At 43.8% G+C, this 18,498-nt stretch overlaps 1 protein-coding gene across 1 annotated transcript in view; it reads left to right on the top strand.

The window, feature by feature from the left end:
• Nucleotides 1-15,860, top strand: part of LOC112263265 (amphoterin-induced protein 3) — a 35,969-nt gene extending 20,109 nt beyond the window's left edge. Inside the window, exon 2 of the mRNA XM_042304886.1 lies at nucleotides 15,249-15,860. Within this exon, the coding sequence (XP_042160820.1) occupies nucleotides 15,249-15,326 (78 nt within the window). The 3' untranslated portion in view covers nucleotides 15,327-15,860. The remainder of the gene's footprint in view (nucleotides 1-15,248) is intronic.
• Nucleotides 15,861-18,498: the final 2,638 nt, after the last annotated feature.

The following is an 18,498-nucleotide window of genomic DNA, read 5'->3' as shown; positions in this document are numbered from 1 at the left end:
TAAAATGCTGACTGTCAAATGCTACATTTTCCTAATGGAAACCCTGCTGTGTGTGTGTGTGTGTGTGGTGTGTGTGTGTGTGTGTGTGATTTATCTGAGAGCAAAAGTGTTTATATTTAAAGATTTCAAGATTTCAGTTAGAAATCAGGTACATTTACACCAAAACTTGAAATGCTCCTTCCTCTGTGGCTCTCACACACACACACACACACACACACACACACACACACACACACACACACACACACACACACACACACTGAGCCCCCTCTCTCCTGACCTAGAGGGTGACACCCTGAACCTTCCTCTCTCCTGACCTAGAGGTTGACACCCTCAACCTTTCTCTCTCCTGAGGGCTTCCCTCCTCTCACTACTGAGGGCTTCCCTCCTCTCACTACTGACCTCTCACTATTGACGGCTTCCCTCCTCTCACTACTGAGGGCTTCTCTCCTCTCACTACTGAGGGCTTCCTTCTGATCTGTGTTTATGGATTATTTATGCTAACTGTGAGCTTGATATCACACTTCAAATGAAAACATGTAGCCCATTTTTTGGGGTATTGCATTGCAGAGATTAAACAGTGCCCCCAACAGCCATCAAAGGACAATTAGAAGCTGTATTTTGGTTATACTTAGGCCTACAGGTATGCTTGTCTCATGTGGTCATATAATATGAAATATATTCCCTTTAACTATTGTTCTTACTGGTTTCGACAATACTTTCTTACTGTCTACAAGACCAACTTGAAACATTTCAGAAACCGGTAGGCCTAGAGGACAGTGTTCGGAGTGTACTAGAGGACAGTGTTCAGAGTGTACTAGAGGACAGTGTTCGGAGTGTACTAGAGGACAGTGTTCAGAGTGTACTAGAGGACAGTGTTCGGAGTGTACTAGAGGACAGTGTTCAGAGTGTACTAGAGGACAGTGTTCAGAGTGTACTAGAGGACAGTGTTCAGAGTGTACTAGAGGACAGTGTTCAGAGTGTACTAGAGGACAGTGTTCAGAGTGTACTAGAGGACAGTGTTCAGAGTGTACTAGAGGACAGTGTTCAGAGTGTATTAGAGGACAGTGTTCAGAGTGTACTAGAGGAGAGTGTTCGGAGTGTACTAGAGGAGAGTGTTCGGAGTGTACTAGAGGACAGTGTTTGGAGTGTACTAGAGGACAGTGTTCGGAGTGTACTAGAGGACAGTGTTTGGAGTGTACTAGAGGACAGTGTTCAGAGTGTACTAGAGGACAGTGTTCAGAGTGTACTAGAGGACAGTGTTTGGAGTGTACTAGAGGACAGTGTTCGGAGTGTACTAGAGGACAGTGTTCGGAGTGTACTAGAGGACAGTGTTCGGAGTGTACTAGAGGAGAGTGTTCGGAGTGTACTAGAGGACAGTGTTCGGACTCAAAAATTCAAGCAGGAGCTGTCTTTTTTTCCAATAAAAAACCTTCTCTCATCTTAGCATAGCTCAGACTTGTTATGAAGTGGGAAAACAAATACGTTTTACCACTGGCTCAGAATGTCAGTGTGTCAGTGTGTGTGTCAGTGTGTTTGTGTGTGTGTCAGTGTGTGTGTCAGTGTGTCAGTGTGTGTGTCAATGTGTTTTGTGTGTGTCAGTGTGTCAGTGTGTGTGTCATTGTGTTTGTGTGTGTCAGTGTGTGTGTTAGTGTGTTTGTCTGTGTGTGTGTGTTAGTGTGTTTGTGTGTGTGTGTGTTAGTGTGTGTGTCAGTGTGTTTATGTGTGTGTCAGTGTGTTTGTGTGTGTGTCAGTGTGTCCGTGTGTGTGTCAGTGTGTTTGTGTGTGTCAGTGTGTTTGTGTGTGTGTGTGTTAGTGTGTGTGTCGGTGTGTTTGTGTGTGTGTCAGTGTGTGTCAGTGTGTCAGTGTGTTTGTGTGTGTCAGTGTGTTTGTGTGTGTCAGTGTGTTTGTGTGTGTGTTAGTGTGTTTGTGTGTGTGTCAGTGTGTTTGTGTGTGTGTTAGTGTGTTCAGTGTGTGTGTGTGTGTGTGTGTGTGTGTGTGTGTGTGTGTGTGTGTGTGTGTGTGTGTGTGTGTGATTGTGTGTGTGTGTGAGTGTGTCAGTGTGTCAGTGTTTGTGTGTGTCAGTGTGTTTGTGTGTGTGTCAGTGTGTTTGTGTGTGTGTCAGTGTGTTTGTGTGTGTGTCAGTGTGTTTGTGTGTGTGTCAGCGTGTGTGTCAGTGTGTTTGTGTGTGTGTCAGTGTGTTAGTGTGTGTCAGTGTGTGTGTCAGTGTGTTTGTGTGTGTGTCAGCGTGTGTGTCAGTGTGTTTGTGTGTGTGTCAGTGTGTTTGTGTGTGTGTCAGTGTGTGTGTGTGTGTGTGTGTCAGTGTGTGTGTTAGTGTGTTTGTCTGTGTGTGTGTGCGTCAGTGTGTTTGTGTGTGTGTCAGTGTGTTTGTGTGTGTGTCAGTGTGTGTGTGTGTGTGTGTGTGTGTGTGTGTGTGTGTGTGTGTGTGCGTGTTTGTGTGTGTGTTAGTATGTTAGTGTGTGTGTCAGTGTGTTTGTGTGTGTGTCAGTGTGTTTGTGTGTGTGTCACTGTGTTTGTGTGTGTGTGTGTGTGTCAGTGTGTCTGTGTGTGTTTGTGTGTGTGTGTTAATGTCTTAGTGTGTGTGTTAGCCTGTGTGTTAGTGTGTGTGTTAGCCTCTGTGTGTGTGTGTGTGTTAGTGTGTATGTCAGTGTGTTTGTGTGTGTGTTAGCCTGTGTGTGTGTGTTAGTGTCTTAGAAGGTGTGTCAGTATGTTGGTGTGTGTGTTGGTGTGTGTGTCAGTGTGTTAGTGTGTGTGTCAGTGTGTTTGTGTGTGTGTTAGTGTGTGTGTTAGCGTGTGTTAGTGTGTGTGTTAGCCTGTGTGTGTGTGTGTGTGTGTTAATGTCTTAGTTTGTGTGTCAGTATGATGTTGTGTGTGTTGGCGTGTGTGTTGGTGTGTGTCAGTAACAGGGGGAAGGAGACATTATGTTTATTGTTTTGATGTAAATGTTCCTGAAATTTAAAAAAAGACACACACACACACACACACACACACACAGGGAGTTAGTGGTGACAGACCACTGTAATCAGTCCACTGAGTAGGCAACCAATTAAGTTGACGGAGAATCGAAAGGCTATTTCCTTATTGGTACCGCAATAAAATATACCCCCATAAATCTAGCTGTGTTAAAACACTGTGAGAACTGGGCTGCTCAGTTAGGCCTAAACACTAAACACACAGGCAGTGAGAAGTGACAGCGGAGTGTGTGTGTTTGTGTGTCTTTCTGTGTGTGTGTTTGTTTGTGTGTCTCTGTGTGTGTGTGTGTGTGTGTGTGTGTGTGTGTGTGTGTGTGTGTGTGTGTGTGTCTTTCTGTGTGTGTGTTTGTTTGTGTGTCTCCGTGTGTGTGTGTGTGTGTGTGTATGTGTGTGTGTGTGTGTGTGTGTGTGTCTCTGTGTGTGTGTGTGTGTGTGTGTGTGTGTGTGTGTCTCTGTGTGTGTGTGTGTGTGTGTGTCTCTGTGTGTGTGTGTGTGTGTGTCTCTGTGTGTGTGTGTGTGTGTGTGTGTGTGTGTGTGTTTGTGTGTCTTTCTGTGTGTGTGTTTGTTTGTGTGTCTGTGTGTGTGTGTGTGTGTGTGTGTGTGTGTGTGTGTGTGTGTGTGTGTGTGTGTAGACTAATGAGGACCATGGCTTGGCTGAACCAGTTATTTAAATCCACCAATCAACTGTTCAAAAAAAGGATCCAAACATTTCAAATGTCCCTGTCTGCATGGAACTAAAGGGTACAGGAAGCACCTCCTTCTCCAAACAATTAGGCTGCCCACGACAGATGAAACAGAGCAGTACCTAGCCAATTGCTTTGCTATAGATTTTGTCAGAACACAAACTGGAGGCCATGCTCTTCAAGCCTGTGTACGTGGCCGAATATCAGAGCCACCAGCTTGCACCTCCACCCGAGGCTGTTCCAGCCAGCTTGCACCTCCACCCGAGGCTGTTCCAGCCAGCTTGCACCTCCACCCGAGGCTGTTCCAACCAGCTTGCACCTCCACCTGAGGTTGTTCCAGCCAGCTTGCACCTCCACCCAAGGCTGTTCCAACCAGCTTGCACCTCCACCAGAGGCTGTTCCAACCAGCTTGCACCTCCACCCGAGGCTGTTCCAGCCAGCTTGCACCTCCACCCGAGGCTGTACCAGCCAGCTTGCACCTCCACCAGAGGCTGTTCCAGCCAGCTTGCACCTCCACCAGAGGCTGTCCAAGCGTAACACGAGGGGCTGGTATTTAAGCAGCTTTTCTGCAAAGGCCTGATCCATGCAGCCGTCAAATGAGCACCTCCCCCACAACAGCATCAGCACCTCCCGCTGGCCTCCCCCCACAACAGCATCAGCACCTCCCGCTGGCCTCCCCCACAACAACAACATCAGCACCTCCCGCTGGCCAACCCCCACAACAACATCAGCACCTCCCATTGGCCTCCCCCACAACAACATGAGCACCTCCCGCTGGCCAATCCCCACAACAACATGAGCACCTCCCACTGGCCCCCTCCCACAACAACAATATTTGGCTTATTTGGCAAACAGGAAAACACATAATATTCCTGTTTACACAACACTGTTTCTGCATGTGTGCTGTTGGTGAGACCACTTGTCTCACCTTGCTGGCTTTCAGGTCAACATGTCTAGTAATGTACAAATCCTTGTATGAACAGCAGCCATTCACAACATGGGCAATGACCTCCATTAGATTTGACTGATGTAGAATACAAAATGGTTCACGGTTTGAAGGGTACCAGAGTACCTGATTATATTTTGTTAGTAGAACTTGCAACCTCGCTTTAACGGTAAAGGTGAGAACGTCCTCACCAATGGCAGCATTCCGGTACATGGAATGGGAGACAGAGTCATCAATACAGTCCAGAGCAGTGAGTTTCCCCTGCAGCCTCAGGCCAGTCCAGTGTTATAGTAGCTGTATCTGTCTAATACCAAAGAGTGTTTTCCTGGATGTAAGATGAGGTGTTCCATAATGCCTCCACAACCACACTGCGATCTGCCACAACTGCATCAGAGAAAGGTCACTGGCTCAGTTTGCATATCAGTCCGTGTCCACCTGAGCTCCAGTCCTGTTGCACAGGTCATTGAGGTCCAGCCAGTCTGACCGGACTCCAAAGCCCACAGCAAGACTGTCCAATTTTCCATTGGCCTTCCTCTTGAAGTTATTCTGGCCAGTGGAACTTTCCTTCCCTTGTAGGTCCAGAAGGAGGGAGGCTCTGGTTAGTTCCCTAACTGTCACATCACTGTTGAGCATGTTCTGTAGCAGGTTACATCTACTTAATATTCGGGACACCTAAACAAGCATCTCTTTGACTCAGTAAGAACAACATCCTGTGTGGTGTGAGTGCTTTAAGCATAGCCACTTTTTCACCACTTAAATGGACTTTTGTTAGAACTTTCTGTCATATTTGCAAGAAGATGCTGAATCTTTTCTAGGGCCACCTCTCTCACAGCTTCTAGCTTCATTATGACATGCAGAGGGGAAATGTTAATCATATCAAGCATCGTTGAATACTCACAGAGAACCTAATTAACTTGCCCCCCCCCACACTCGCCAGCAACATTAAATGTAAACTCAGCAAAAAAAGAAATGTCCCTTTTTTCAGGACCCAGTCTTTCAAAGATAATTTGTACAAATCCAAATAACTTCACAGATCTTCATTGTAAAGGGTTTAAACACTGTTTCCCATGCTTGTTCAATGAACCATAAACAATTAATGAACATGCACCTGTGGAAAGTTCGTTGAAACACTAACAGTTTACAGACGGTAGGCAATTAAGGTCACAGTTATGAAAACTTAGGACACTAAAGACACTTTATACTTACTCTGAAAACACCAAAAGAAAGATGCCCAGGGTCCCTACTCATCTGCGTGAACGTGCCTTTGGCATGCTGCAGGGAGGCATGAGGACTGAAGATGTGGCCAGGGCATTAAATTGCAATGTCCTTACTGTGAGACAGCGCTACAGGGAGACAGGACGGACAGCTGATCGTCCTCGCAGTGGCAGACCACATGTAACAATACCTGCACAGGATCGGTACATCCGAATATCACACCTGCGGGACAGGTACAGGATGGTAACAACAACTGCCCGAGTTACACCAGGAATGCACAATCCCTCCATCAGTGCCCAGACTGTCCGTAATAAGCTGAGAGAGGCTTTACTGAAGGATTGTAGGCCTGTTGTAAGGCAGGTCCTCACCAGACATCACCGCCAGCAAAGTTGCCTATGGGCACAAACCCACCATCGCTGGACCAGACAGGACTGGCAAAAAGTGCTCTTCCTTGACGAGTCACAGTTTTGTCTCACCATGGGTGATGGTCGGATTCGCATTTATTGTCGAAGGAATGAGCGTTACACCGAGGCCTGTACTCTAGAGCGGGATCGATTTGGAGGTGGAGGGTTCTTCATGGTCTGGGGCGGTGTGTCACAGCATCATCGGACTGAGCTTGTTGTCATTGCAGGCAATCTCAACGCTGTGCTTTACAGGGAAGACATCCTCCTCCCTCATGTGGTACCCTTCCTGCAGGCTCATCCTGACTTGACCCTCCAGCATGACAATGCAATGTTTCGTGATGACAGTAATCTCAGATTGGTTTGTTCATTAGTGTAACTGCTGGGGGTTTATTCATTTTAGACTTGTACCTGCGTTTACCTCCACTGTGTCTTTCATAGAACACTGCACTTTAGTGTCTCGTAGAAGACACCATCTGTAACAATTGCCTTTTTTTGTTTTGTTGGGGAAGTCAAAACATGATCTACCTCTTCAAGGGTGAAATGTAATGTGTCTGGGAAATAGTCTGGTTGTACCGTGTTAATAATTTTACACTAAGGGGCTGTGGTCAGCGATACACTATCAGACGGGGACATTTGTCATGTACCTTAGCATCATTACTAGTACTGGGCGAGGGACTGGGATAAGCACTATTGTTCATAAAAATATCAATCACTTTATAGAGTTTTCCACTTTCTACCTGTATACCTTTCTATGTCCTCTTTTGCGTTGAGTCCCACTGTCACAGAGTGATGGCTGAAAGGTCCCACTCTCACAGAGTGATGGCTGAATGGTCCCACTGTCACCGAGTGATGGCTGAATGGTCCCACTGTCACCGAGTGATGGCTGAATGGTCCCACTGTCACAGAGTGATGGCTGAATGGTCCCACTGTCACAGAGTGATGGCTGAATGGTCCCACCATCGCCGAGTGATGGCTGAATGGTCCCACTGTCACAGAGTGATGGCTGAATGGTCCCACTGTCACATAGTGATGTCTGAATGGTCCCACTGTCACCGAGTGATGGCTGAATGGTCCCACTGTCACAGAGTGATGGCTGAATGGTCCCACTGTCACAGAGTGATGGCTGAATGGTCCCACTGTCACCGAGTGATGGCTGAATGGTCCCACTGTCACAGAGTGATGGCTGAATAGTCCCAATGTCACAGAGTGATGGCTGAATGGTTCCACTGTCACTGAGTGATGGCTGAATGGTCCCACTGTCACAGAGTGATGGCTGAATAGTCCCACTGTCACAGAGTGATGGCTGAATGGTTCCACTGTCACTGAGTGATGGCTGAATGGTCCCACTGTCACCGAGTGATGGCTGAATGGTCCCACTGCCGCAGAGTGATGGCTGAATGGTCCCACTGTCACCGAGTGATGGCTGAATGGTCCCACTGTCACTGAGTGATGGCTGAATGGTCCCACTGTCACAGAGTGATGGCTGAATGGTTCCACTGTCACTGAGTGATGGCTGAATGGTCCCACTGTCACCGAGTGATGGCTGAATGGTCCCACTGTCACAGAGTGATGGCTGAATGGTCCCACTGTCACCGAGTAATAGCTGAACGGTATTTTACTAGATCACGAAGTGGAACACTATTACCGCTATTTATGGTACACACACACACACACACACACACACACACACAAACACAGACACTAAAATGTCGAAGTGCTTGCTAAAATGTTTGATCAAAGCCAGACCATTGCTCTCATTTGTCTATACACACACATACACACTCCGCTGCCACTTTGCACTGCCCGTGTGTTTAGTGTTTAGGCCTAACCAGCTCTAACAGTGTTTTAACACAGCTAGATTTATGGGGGTATATTTTATTGCGGTACTAATAAGGAAATAGCCTTTAGATTCTCCGTCAACTTAATTGGTTGCCTACTCAGTGGACTGATTACAGTGGCCTGTCACCACTAACTCCCTGTGCGTGTGTGTGTGTGTGTGTGTGTGTGTGTGTGTGTGTGTGTGTGTGTGTGTGTGTGTGTGTGTGTGTGTGTGTGTGTGTGTGTGTGTTTTGACCAATGCCATATACAGAAGCTGGAAAGTAGTTGTCTCATGGAGCTTTGATCAAACAGTTTAAAACATGCACAAACATTTTCACATTTTAGTAATTTAGTAGACGCTGTTATCCAGAGGTCTGGTGTTAGCTAGTTACTGGCTTGCTATGTCTTCATCTGTGTCTGGTGTTAGCTAGTTACTGGCTAGCTAGGTTTTCATCTGTGTCTGGTGTTAGCTAGTTACTGGCTAGTTAGGTCTTCAGCCAGCATTGAACAAAGGAACGTGTGGTTCAAAACTCTCTGAAGAGAAGTAGGAGAGAGGAAGGCACTAGGCAAAGAGGAAATAAATCAGGGCCTTTACCACATTCTATGACCCTAATAGCCATCCTCAGAGCTTCTTATTACCTTTGTAACCACATACGAAGGTCATCATCTTCATCGTCCTAGCTGTGAGATTATGCACGAGGACCATCCTCATCGAGATTATATACTGGGGTCATCATTCTCATTGAGATTATGTACTGGTGTCATCATCCTCATTGAGGTTATATACTGGGGTGATCATCCTCATTGAGGTTATATACTGGGGTCATCATTCTCATTGAGATTATATACTGGGGTCATCATCCTCATTGAGATTATATACTGGGGTCATCATCCTCATTGAGATTATATACTATATACTGGGGTCATCATTCTCATTGAGATTATGTACTGGTGTCATCATCCTCATTGAGGTTATATACTGGGGTCATCATCCTCATTGAGATTATATACTGGTGTCATCATCCTCATTGAGATTATATACTGGGGTCTTCATCCTCATTGAGATTATATACTGGTGTCATCATCCTCATTGAGATTATGTACTGGGGTCATCATTCTCATTGAGATTATGTACTGGTGTCATCATCCTCATTGAGGTTATATACTGGGGTCATCATCCTCATTGAGGTTATATACTGGGGTCATCATTCTCATTGAGATTATATACTGGGGTCATCATCCTCATTGAGATTATATACTGGGGTCATCATCCTCATTGAGATTATATACTATATACTGGGGTCATCATTCTCATTGAGATTATGTACTGGTGTCATCATCCTCATTGAGGTTATATACTGGGGTCATCATCCTCATTGAGATTATATACTGGTGTCATCATCCTCATTGAGATTATATACTGGGGTCTTCATCCTCATTGAGATTATATACTGGTGTCATCATCCTCATTGAGATTATGTACTGGTGTCATCATCCTCATTGAGATTATATACTGGGGTCATCATCCTCATTGAGATTATGTACTGGGGTCATCATCCTCATTGAGATTATGTACTTGGGTCATCATTCTCATTGAGATTATGTACTGGGGTCATCATCCTCATTGAGATTATATACTGGGGTCATCATCCTCATTGAGATTATATACTGGGGTCATCATCCTCATTGAGATTATATACTGGGGTCATCATCCTCATTGAGATTATATACTGGGGTCATCATCCTCATTGAGATTATATACTGGGGTCATCATCCTCATTGAAATTATATACTGGTGTCATCATCCTCATTGAGATTATATACTGGGGTCATCATCCTCATTGAAATTATATACTGGTGTCATCATCCTCATTGAGATGATGTACTGGTGTCATCATCCTCATTGAGATTATATACTGGGGTCATCATCCTCATTGAGATTATATACTGGGGTCATCATCCTCATTGAGATTATATACTGGGGTCATCATCCTCATCCTACATAGGAAGGTTGTCTGTCTCACAGTGAGGTTTGGAAAACAGTATTAACCTACTACTCTGAAAACAACAGTCACATTATGTCTGTCTGTCTGTATTGTGTTATTCTGTCTGTCTGTCTGTAGTGTTATTCTGTCTGTCTGTAGTGTTATTCTGTCTGTCTGTAGTGCGTTATTCTGTCTGTCTGTAGTGCGTTATTCTGTCTGTCTGTAGTGTGTTATTCTGTCTGTCTGTGTACTATTGTGTTATTCTGTCTGTATGTGTATTAGTGTGTTTTTCTGTCTGTCTATATTGTGTAGTATTGTGTTATCCTGTCTGTCTGTCTGCCTGTCTGTCTGTGTTGTGTAGCATTGTGTTATTTTAATCGATCTGCAGACTAGAGGTCGACCGATTCGTCGGAATGGCTGATTAATTTGGGCCGATTTCAATTTTTCTTAACAATCGGAAATCTGTATTTTTTGTGCGGCGATTTGCCATTTTTTTTAATATATTTTTTTATACCTTTATTTAACTAGGCAAGTTAGTTAAAAACACATTTTTATTTACAATGACGGCATAGGAACGGTGGGTTAACTGCCTCGTTCAGGGGCAGAATGACAGATTTTCACCTTGTCAGCTCGGGGATCCAATCTTGCAACCTTACAGTTAACTAGTCCAACGCAATAACGACCTGCCTCTCTCTCGTTGCACTCCACAAGGAGACTGCCTGTTATGCGAATGCAGTAAGCCAAGGTATACTGGCTTGAGATTATGTACTTGGGTCATCATTCTCATTGAGATTATGTACTGGGGTCATCATCCTCATTGAGATTATATACTGGGGTCATTTTTATCTTATAAAAAACAATCAATCATAATCACTAGTTAACTACACATGGTTGATGATATTACTAGATATTATCTAGCGTGTCCTGCGTTGCATTTAATCTGACTGAGCATACAAGCATATAAATATCTGACTGAGCGGTGGTAGGCAGAAGCAGGCGCGTAAACATTCATTCAAACAGCACTTTTGTGCGTTTTGCCAGGAGCTCTTCATTGTGCGTCAAGCATTGCGCTGTTTATGACTTCAAGCCTATCAACTCCCGAGATGAGGCTGCATTATTTAAACCAAATTGAACATGTTTCATTATTTACTTGAGGCTAAATTGATTTGATTGATGTTTTATATTAAGTTAAAATAAGTGTTAATTCAGTATTGTTGTAATTGTCATTATTACAAATAAATAAATAAAAATCGTCTGATTAATCGGTACCAGCTTTTTTGGTCCTCCAATAATCGGTATCGGTATTGAAAAATCATAATCGGTAGACCTCTACTGCAGACAGTCATGTTAGATCACAGGCACAGTTAGCTCCTCTTCTCCACCCCAATACTAACACTAATGTAACTCCATCCAAAAGGAAGATGTTCTCTCCTCTCTCTGCCATCTAAAGTGTTTTCCATTAAAGATTCATGAAAGACTACAGTAAATAAAAGCTTCTTCTTCTTACGCAACTAGAACAGATAGATCAAAGTCAAAGACAGCACACTACGCCAGCCTGCCTGGGACATAAACACAAAACCAATGTCAAAGGCACAACACACTACCCCAGCCTGCCTGGGACATAAACACAAAACCAATGTCAAAGACAGCACACTACGCCAGCCTGCCTGGGACATAAACACAAAACCAATGTCAAAGACAGCACACTACCCCAGCCTGCCTGGGACATAAACACAAAACCAATGTCAAAGACAGCACACTACGCTAGTCTGCCTGGGACATAAACACAAAACCAATGTCAAAGACACAGCACACTACGCCAGCCTGCCTGGGACATAAACACAAAACCAATGTCAAAGACAGCACACTACGCCAGCCTGCCTGGGACATAAACACAAAACCAATGTCAAAGGCACAACACACTAGCCCCCAGCCTGCCTGGGACATAAACACAAAACCAATGTCAAAGGCACAACACACTACCACAGCCTGCCTGGGACATAAACACTAAACCAATGTCAAAGGCACAACACACTACCCCAGCCTGCCTGGGACATAAACACTAAACCAATGTCAAAGACACTTCACGCTACGCCAGCCTGCCTGGGACACTAAACCAATGTCAAAGACACAGCACACTACCCCAGCCTGCCTGGGACACTAAACCAATGTCAAAGAAACAGCACACTACGCCAGTCTGCCTGGAACATAAATACTAAACCAATTCCAGGTACCCAGTCAGTCAGTCAGTCAGTGAAATAGGCTAAACATGAAACATAGGCCAGCCAGTCAGTTAATCAACCGGTCACTCAGCAAGTCATTCAGTCAGGTACCCAGAGTGTCAGCCAGGCATTAAGTAACTCAGTCTGTAAGCCTTACCTGGCACCTGGAACCTCATTCAGCAAGCCAGCCAGTCAGACAGTCATTTTGTCAGGTACCCAGAGATTCAGCCAGGTAGTCATCCAGGCAGTCAGATAGGCATTCAGTCAGCCAGTCAACCAGCCAGCCAGTAAGCCTGTGAGGGGGAACCGGCTGATTGTGGCTTGACATAGAGCCAGCCAGCCAGTAAGCCTGTGAGAGGGAACCGGCTGACAGTGGCTGGACATAGAGCCAGCCAGTCAGTAAGCCTGTGAGGGGGAACCGGCTGATAGTGGCTGGACATAGAGCCAGCCAGCCAGTAAGCCTGTGAGGGGGAACCGGCTGATAGTGGCTGGACATAGAGCCAGCCGGTCAGTAAGCCTGTGAGGGGGAACCGGCTGATAGTGGCAGGACATAGATCCAGCCAGCCAGTAAGCCTGTGAGGGGGAACCGGCTGATAGTGGCTGGACATAGAGCCAGCCAGTCAGTAAGCCTGTGAGGGGGAACCGGCTGATAGTGGCTGGACATAGAGCCAGCCAGTCAGTAAGCCTGTGAGGGGGAACCGGCTGATAGTGGCTGGACATAGAGCCAGCCAGTCAGTAAGCCTGTGAGGGGGAACCGGCTGATAGTGGCTGGACATAGATCCAGCCAGCCAGTAAGCCTGTGAGGGGGAACCGGCTGATTGTGGCTGTACATAGAAGTAGAATGACTAGAACGGACGTTCTTACTCAAGTCAAAGTTACCGACTGCCGTATTGAGTGTAACCATGGATACAAGCAGGAAATAAAAGCAAAAAAGGTTTAGCATTAAATTTGTGCTTTTTGTCACTATTTCTATGTGGCTGGCACGTTGCTGGGTAGCTAGACGGGGTGTGTCTAAGAGTCAGAAGGTCTGATTTCCATGTAGCAGGCCGCTGAGGAAGCACACACACCAACATCCAATCTGTTACAGAGTTAGAGAACACAAAGAGGACCCATGACACCTTTGCCTGTTGACTTAATAACGACGACGTGGCAGAGGAGACGTCCCTGTAGCTGGCCTGGGCTATAATTACACTTTGTGTGTTCTCTCCCCACGGGAATCCCAAACAACAAACACTGCCTGGCACCTGTTACATGGCACCTAGCACCTAGCACCTCTTACCTGGCACCTGAAACCTGGCATCTGGGGGGCTAGAAACATGATGTTCAGATCATACAAACAGCATGTACTCTACATTCATACATCCATGATCCAACAGACTGATTATTATCTTCTTCATTCTGACCGTTATCAAAACAAGACACATCTGTCGGTCTGCGATAGATTGTCCTCTAAATCCTATAAACAAGATACATCGTGTACACCTAGAGAATGCTAACCATTCAAACTCATACGTCCAACAAACGGATTACTTCCTTTTGCCATCATTGGGTACACACGGGGTCTGTTAGCAGAACGTCCAGAGCAACAAGTAACATCTAAAAGACGGATTTGTTCAATTCCCCCATCGTGACGCCAACAGTAACACGACTTGCCTGTCAATTCACCTAGAAACCGCTAACAGGTTTCTGGGACTAGTATGTACCAGCATACGTGTGCCACTGCGCAATAGACCCATACTTTTGAGTGGATTATGATTCAGGTCTACAATACTCATCCTGATGCAAATTAGAATATATTTATATTCAATTTAGCAGTTAGACGCTCATCACGAAGAGATGCTTTCAGAAAAAAGAAAAAACAAATCCTCTCTTTTTCTCCGTCACATCATTGATGTACTGCAATTGTTGAGAGCATTTAACTGTTCCATTTTTACAGCTCCTGTATCCTGTGATAAATACATTTAGATGTTTAAACAAATAAAATATCAAAACCGTGGCAAAACCATAGCCATCAAGAATTACCAGTAGGAACGGTGGTTTGTGTTGGTCTAATGGACAGTCTGCCTGCACTGTGCTCTTCTCTTGTAACCCGACTCCCACATCCTCCTACACAAATCATCAATCACGTCATTGGTTTTTGAAAGTCTGATTGGTTAGAGTCGATCCAAGAGTTTCTTTGAACGACGCCCCTCATTTTGACATCAGCACAAACGACATGTAGGATAATCAGTTTGAAGCCGAATTAAAACAGTTTCGAAACGTAATTCGTAGTGAGTCGTCAGGCAACTCCACTAATTAAATATCCAGGCAAAGGCCTATCACAATGTGAGCAGAAGAGAAATATTTCTCCACATTTACAGTTGCTTGCGAAAGTATTCACCCCCTTTGGCATTTCTCTGATTTTGCAGCTCCTTCAGAGTTATCTTTGGTCTCTTTGGTTAGGCCTTCATTGTAAATAAGAATTTGTTCTGAACTGACTTGCCTAGTTAAATAAAAGTTAAACCAATGTGGGCAGAATGGTTTGAAGGAGCACTAGCTTTCCAAACACCCTCTGCATCCCACCCAAATGGCACCCTATTCCCTATATAGTGCACTACTTTAGAACAGAGCCCTATGGGACCCTATCCCCTATATAGTTCACTACTTTAGACCAGGGCTAATAGGGAAACGGGAGCCATGTGGGACCCTTTACTGACAAGTGTCTGCTAAGCCAAAAACATAATATCTTTGCAAAACTGTCTGCTGATATAGTTCAAATGTACCAAAGAGTCTCAGTCATTTCTCACCCAAGTATGACATCTCTCTCCTCTCTGTCTCTGTTTCGCACTGTCTCTTCTCTGCACCATCCCCCTCTCTCGCTCTCTATCTTCTCTGCACCCCCCCATCTCTCTCTCCTCTCTCTCTCTCTCCCTCTCTCTCCCTCTCTCTCTCCCTCTCCCTCTCTCTCTCTCCCTCCCCCTCTCTCTCCCTCCCTTTCTACAGATGTGTGAATCTACCTTTACTATCACCGATCAAACTCCTCGTCTGGGAGCATGGAACAATCTTCCATCACCACGGTAACATCAGAAGGCAGGGCAACCGACAGAGGCAGACTCCAGATGATGTCACAAAAACCACAACAACAACAACCAATTTCCTGAAAAAAGAGAGAAGACTAAAGTCTTTAGTCTAAAGTAGGACTGAATAGTCTTCTATAACCAGCTTCAACAAAGACCACTGTCTCCTGTATAGGCACAGAGCGGTTTCTCCGTACACCACAAATAAGAGCCAACTAACTTCCTATGCACATCTCACTCAATCACTGTGAATTGTAATGCTTTTAACAGAGCCACGAGGCCAAATATATCAGTATTGTTAGGCTATAGCACGGTGATGAAGAGGACAATATCATTTGAAACATTAATATGTAGATAGTGAAAGTAGTCTAGAGTAACACAATATAGAATGACTGACCTATAGTAGTGCAGAATTATTTGTAGATTATTTACTGAAAATTATTTGTAGATTATTTAGTGTAGATTGTTTGCAGATTATTTAGTGCAGATTATTTGTAGATTATTTAGTGCAGATTGTAGATTATTTAGTGTAGATTATTTGTAGATTATTTAGTGCAGATTGTTTTTAGATTATTTAGTGTAGATTAATTGTAGATTATTTAGTGTAGATTATTTGTAGATTATTTAGTGTAGATTATTTGCAGATTATTAGTGTAGATTAATTGTAGATTATTTAGTGTAGATTATTTGTAGATTATTTAGTGCAGATTGTTTGTAGATTATTTAGTGCAGATTATTTGTAGATTATTTAGTGCAGATTATTTGTAGATTATTTAGTGCAGCTTTTTTGTAGATTATTTAGTGTAGATTCATTGTAGATTATTTAGTGTAGATTCATTGTAGATTATTTAGTGTAGATTATTTGCAGATTATTAGTGTAGATTATTTGCAGATCATTTAGTGCAGATAATTTAGTGTAGATGAATTGTATATTATTTAGTGTAAATTATTTGTAGATTATTTAGTGTAGATTATTTAGTGTAGATTATTTGCAGATAATTTAGTGTAGATTATTTGCAGATTTTTTAGTGTAGAATATTTGTAGATTCTGTAGATTGGGACAAGATGGGGTTGGGTGAGCAGGGGATGGGCAATAAATAAATGGGATGAAATGGAGAAATTGCTTGAATATATATCAGATAAATAAAATATATTTAACATCTACATATTCCTCTTTTTCTGACTATGAATGATGATCATGTGCTCTTTGCATTAAGTGGTAGAAAACATACGATTTACTATCACAACTGGGGTTGTGGCGGTCATGAAAGTTTGTCAGACGGTGACTTCAAAAGCAAATAACTCTGTACTTGACCCTTAATTTACATAAACACATTTAGCATCTCCTGCCTTCTCCACACAGCCTACAAGCCACTGATGCAGACCTTTGGAACGTCTACATAAATACATGTAATATACACCATTACAATAAATCCATTGTTTATTTTAGACGGGTCTATTTCAGAAGAACAGAAGAGCATAATCTGAGTTGTTCTTATGTTAGGCCCTGTTCTGGCTATACCATGTGGCTGTGGGCTAGTTCATTTAGCAGACAAGATTAGCTTAGAATTCCATGGCATAATTGTATATTATTTTATAGTATGAAGAATACAATTGAACACAACTGAATAAAATAGAAAGGACATTTTCTCCAAACTATTGCGCACGTGCCTATTCTGTGTTGAGCAGTTAACAAAGAATGCTTCATTTAGAGTTATTTATGCAACTTCAGTTGTGATGCAAACATTGGGCTGTATGTTTTGATTTGTAATAAATTGTAAGGCTGTATGATGAGACTAATGATGATTTGAAAAAAGTTGTATGTATAATGGCATGAGCTCTGCTGTGTTTCTTTTTTTGCGCAGACTGTACACACTTCATCAGTCTCTCATTCACAATTTGACAAGCACTTCATAATGCCTCGAATTTCCGAGTGGCATCACCTTTGTGTGGGTGTAATAACCCTTAAAAAAATCCACACCCATCTCTCTCTCTCTCTCTTTTCTGAACCCGATCACTCTCTCTCTGTCTGTCTATCTGTCTCTCTCTCTATCTTCTCTGAACCACCATCTGATAATGAATGGCACCCACCTGGTGTCCTAGTTCTAAATCCATCCCTGATTAGAGGGGAAGAATGGGGGGAAAAAAGCAGTGGAACTGGCTTCTAGGTCCAGATTTGAATTTGAGGGATCGAAACACAACACATTGCAGGTATTTCTAGCCCCAATAAAAATGTATCAAAAAAGTAGGGGACAGAGTTCTTCTTTTCAGTAGGCAAAACCTGTCCACTGAGAAGAATGACTGACTGACTATACTCTCACTATCATGTCCTTGTGTCTACCTGCTGAAGCTGTCAACTCATCATATTCTTCTCAGACAACTGAGCAAAAGAAGATTTATAGATAGGCACATGGAGAAAAACAACAATATAAACTAAGGTGAGTGTTTTGTGTGTGTGTGTTTTTTGTGTGTGTGTGTGTATACTGAGATCATGTGACATTTAGGTTGTACACAGGTGGACTTTACTTAACTAATTATGTGACTTCTGAAGGTCATTGGTTGCACCAGATCTTATATAGGGGCTTCATAGCAATGGGGGTGAAAAAATATGCACACACCACTTTCCTGTTTTCACATTTTTTAAATATTTTTTTTTAAACAAGGGCTCTGGTCTAAAGTAGTGCACTACCCGTAGGGCTCTGGTCTAAAGTTGTGCACTACCCATAGGGCTCTGGTCTAAAGTAGTGCACTACTCATAGGGCTCTGGTCTAAAGTAGTGCACTACCCATAGGGCTCTGGTCTAAAGTAGTGCACTACCCATAGGGCTCTGGTCTAAAGTAGTGCACTACTCATAGGGCTCTGGTCTAAAGTTGTGCACTTCCCATAGGGCTCTGGTCTAAAGTAGTGCACTACCCATAGGGCTCTGGCCTAAAGTAGTGCACTACTCATAGGGCTCTGGTCTAAAGTAGTGCACTACCCATAGGGCTCTGGTCTAAAGTAGTGGACTACTCATAGGGCTCTGGTCAAAAGTAGTGCACTACTCATAGGGCTCTGGTCTGAAGTAGTGCACTACTCATAGGGCTCTGGTCTAAAGTAGTGCACTACCCATAGGGCTCTGGTCTAAAGTAGTGCACTACTCATAGGGCTCTGGTCTAAAGTAGTGCATGACTCATAGG

This window comes from Oncorhynchus tshawytscha, linkage group LG02 (genome assembly GCF_018296145.1).
Source record: "Oncorhynchus tshawytscha isolate Ot180627B linkage group LG02, Otsh_v2.0, whole genome shotgun sequence".
Lineage (NCBI taxonomy): Eukaryota > Metazoa > Chordata > Actinopteri > Salmoniformes > Salmonidae > Oncorhynchus > Oncorhynchus tshawytscha.
The sequence above is the reverse complement of the archived record's forward strand: the minus strand, read 5'-3'. Positions and strand labels throughout refer to the sequence as shown.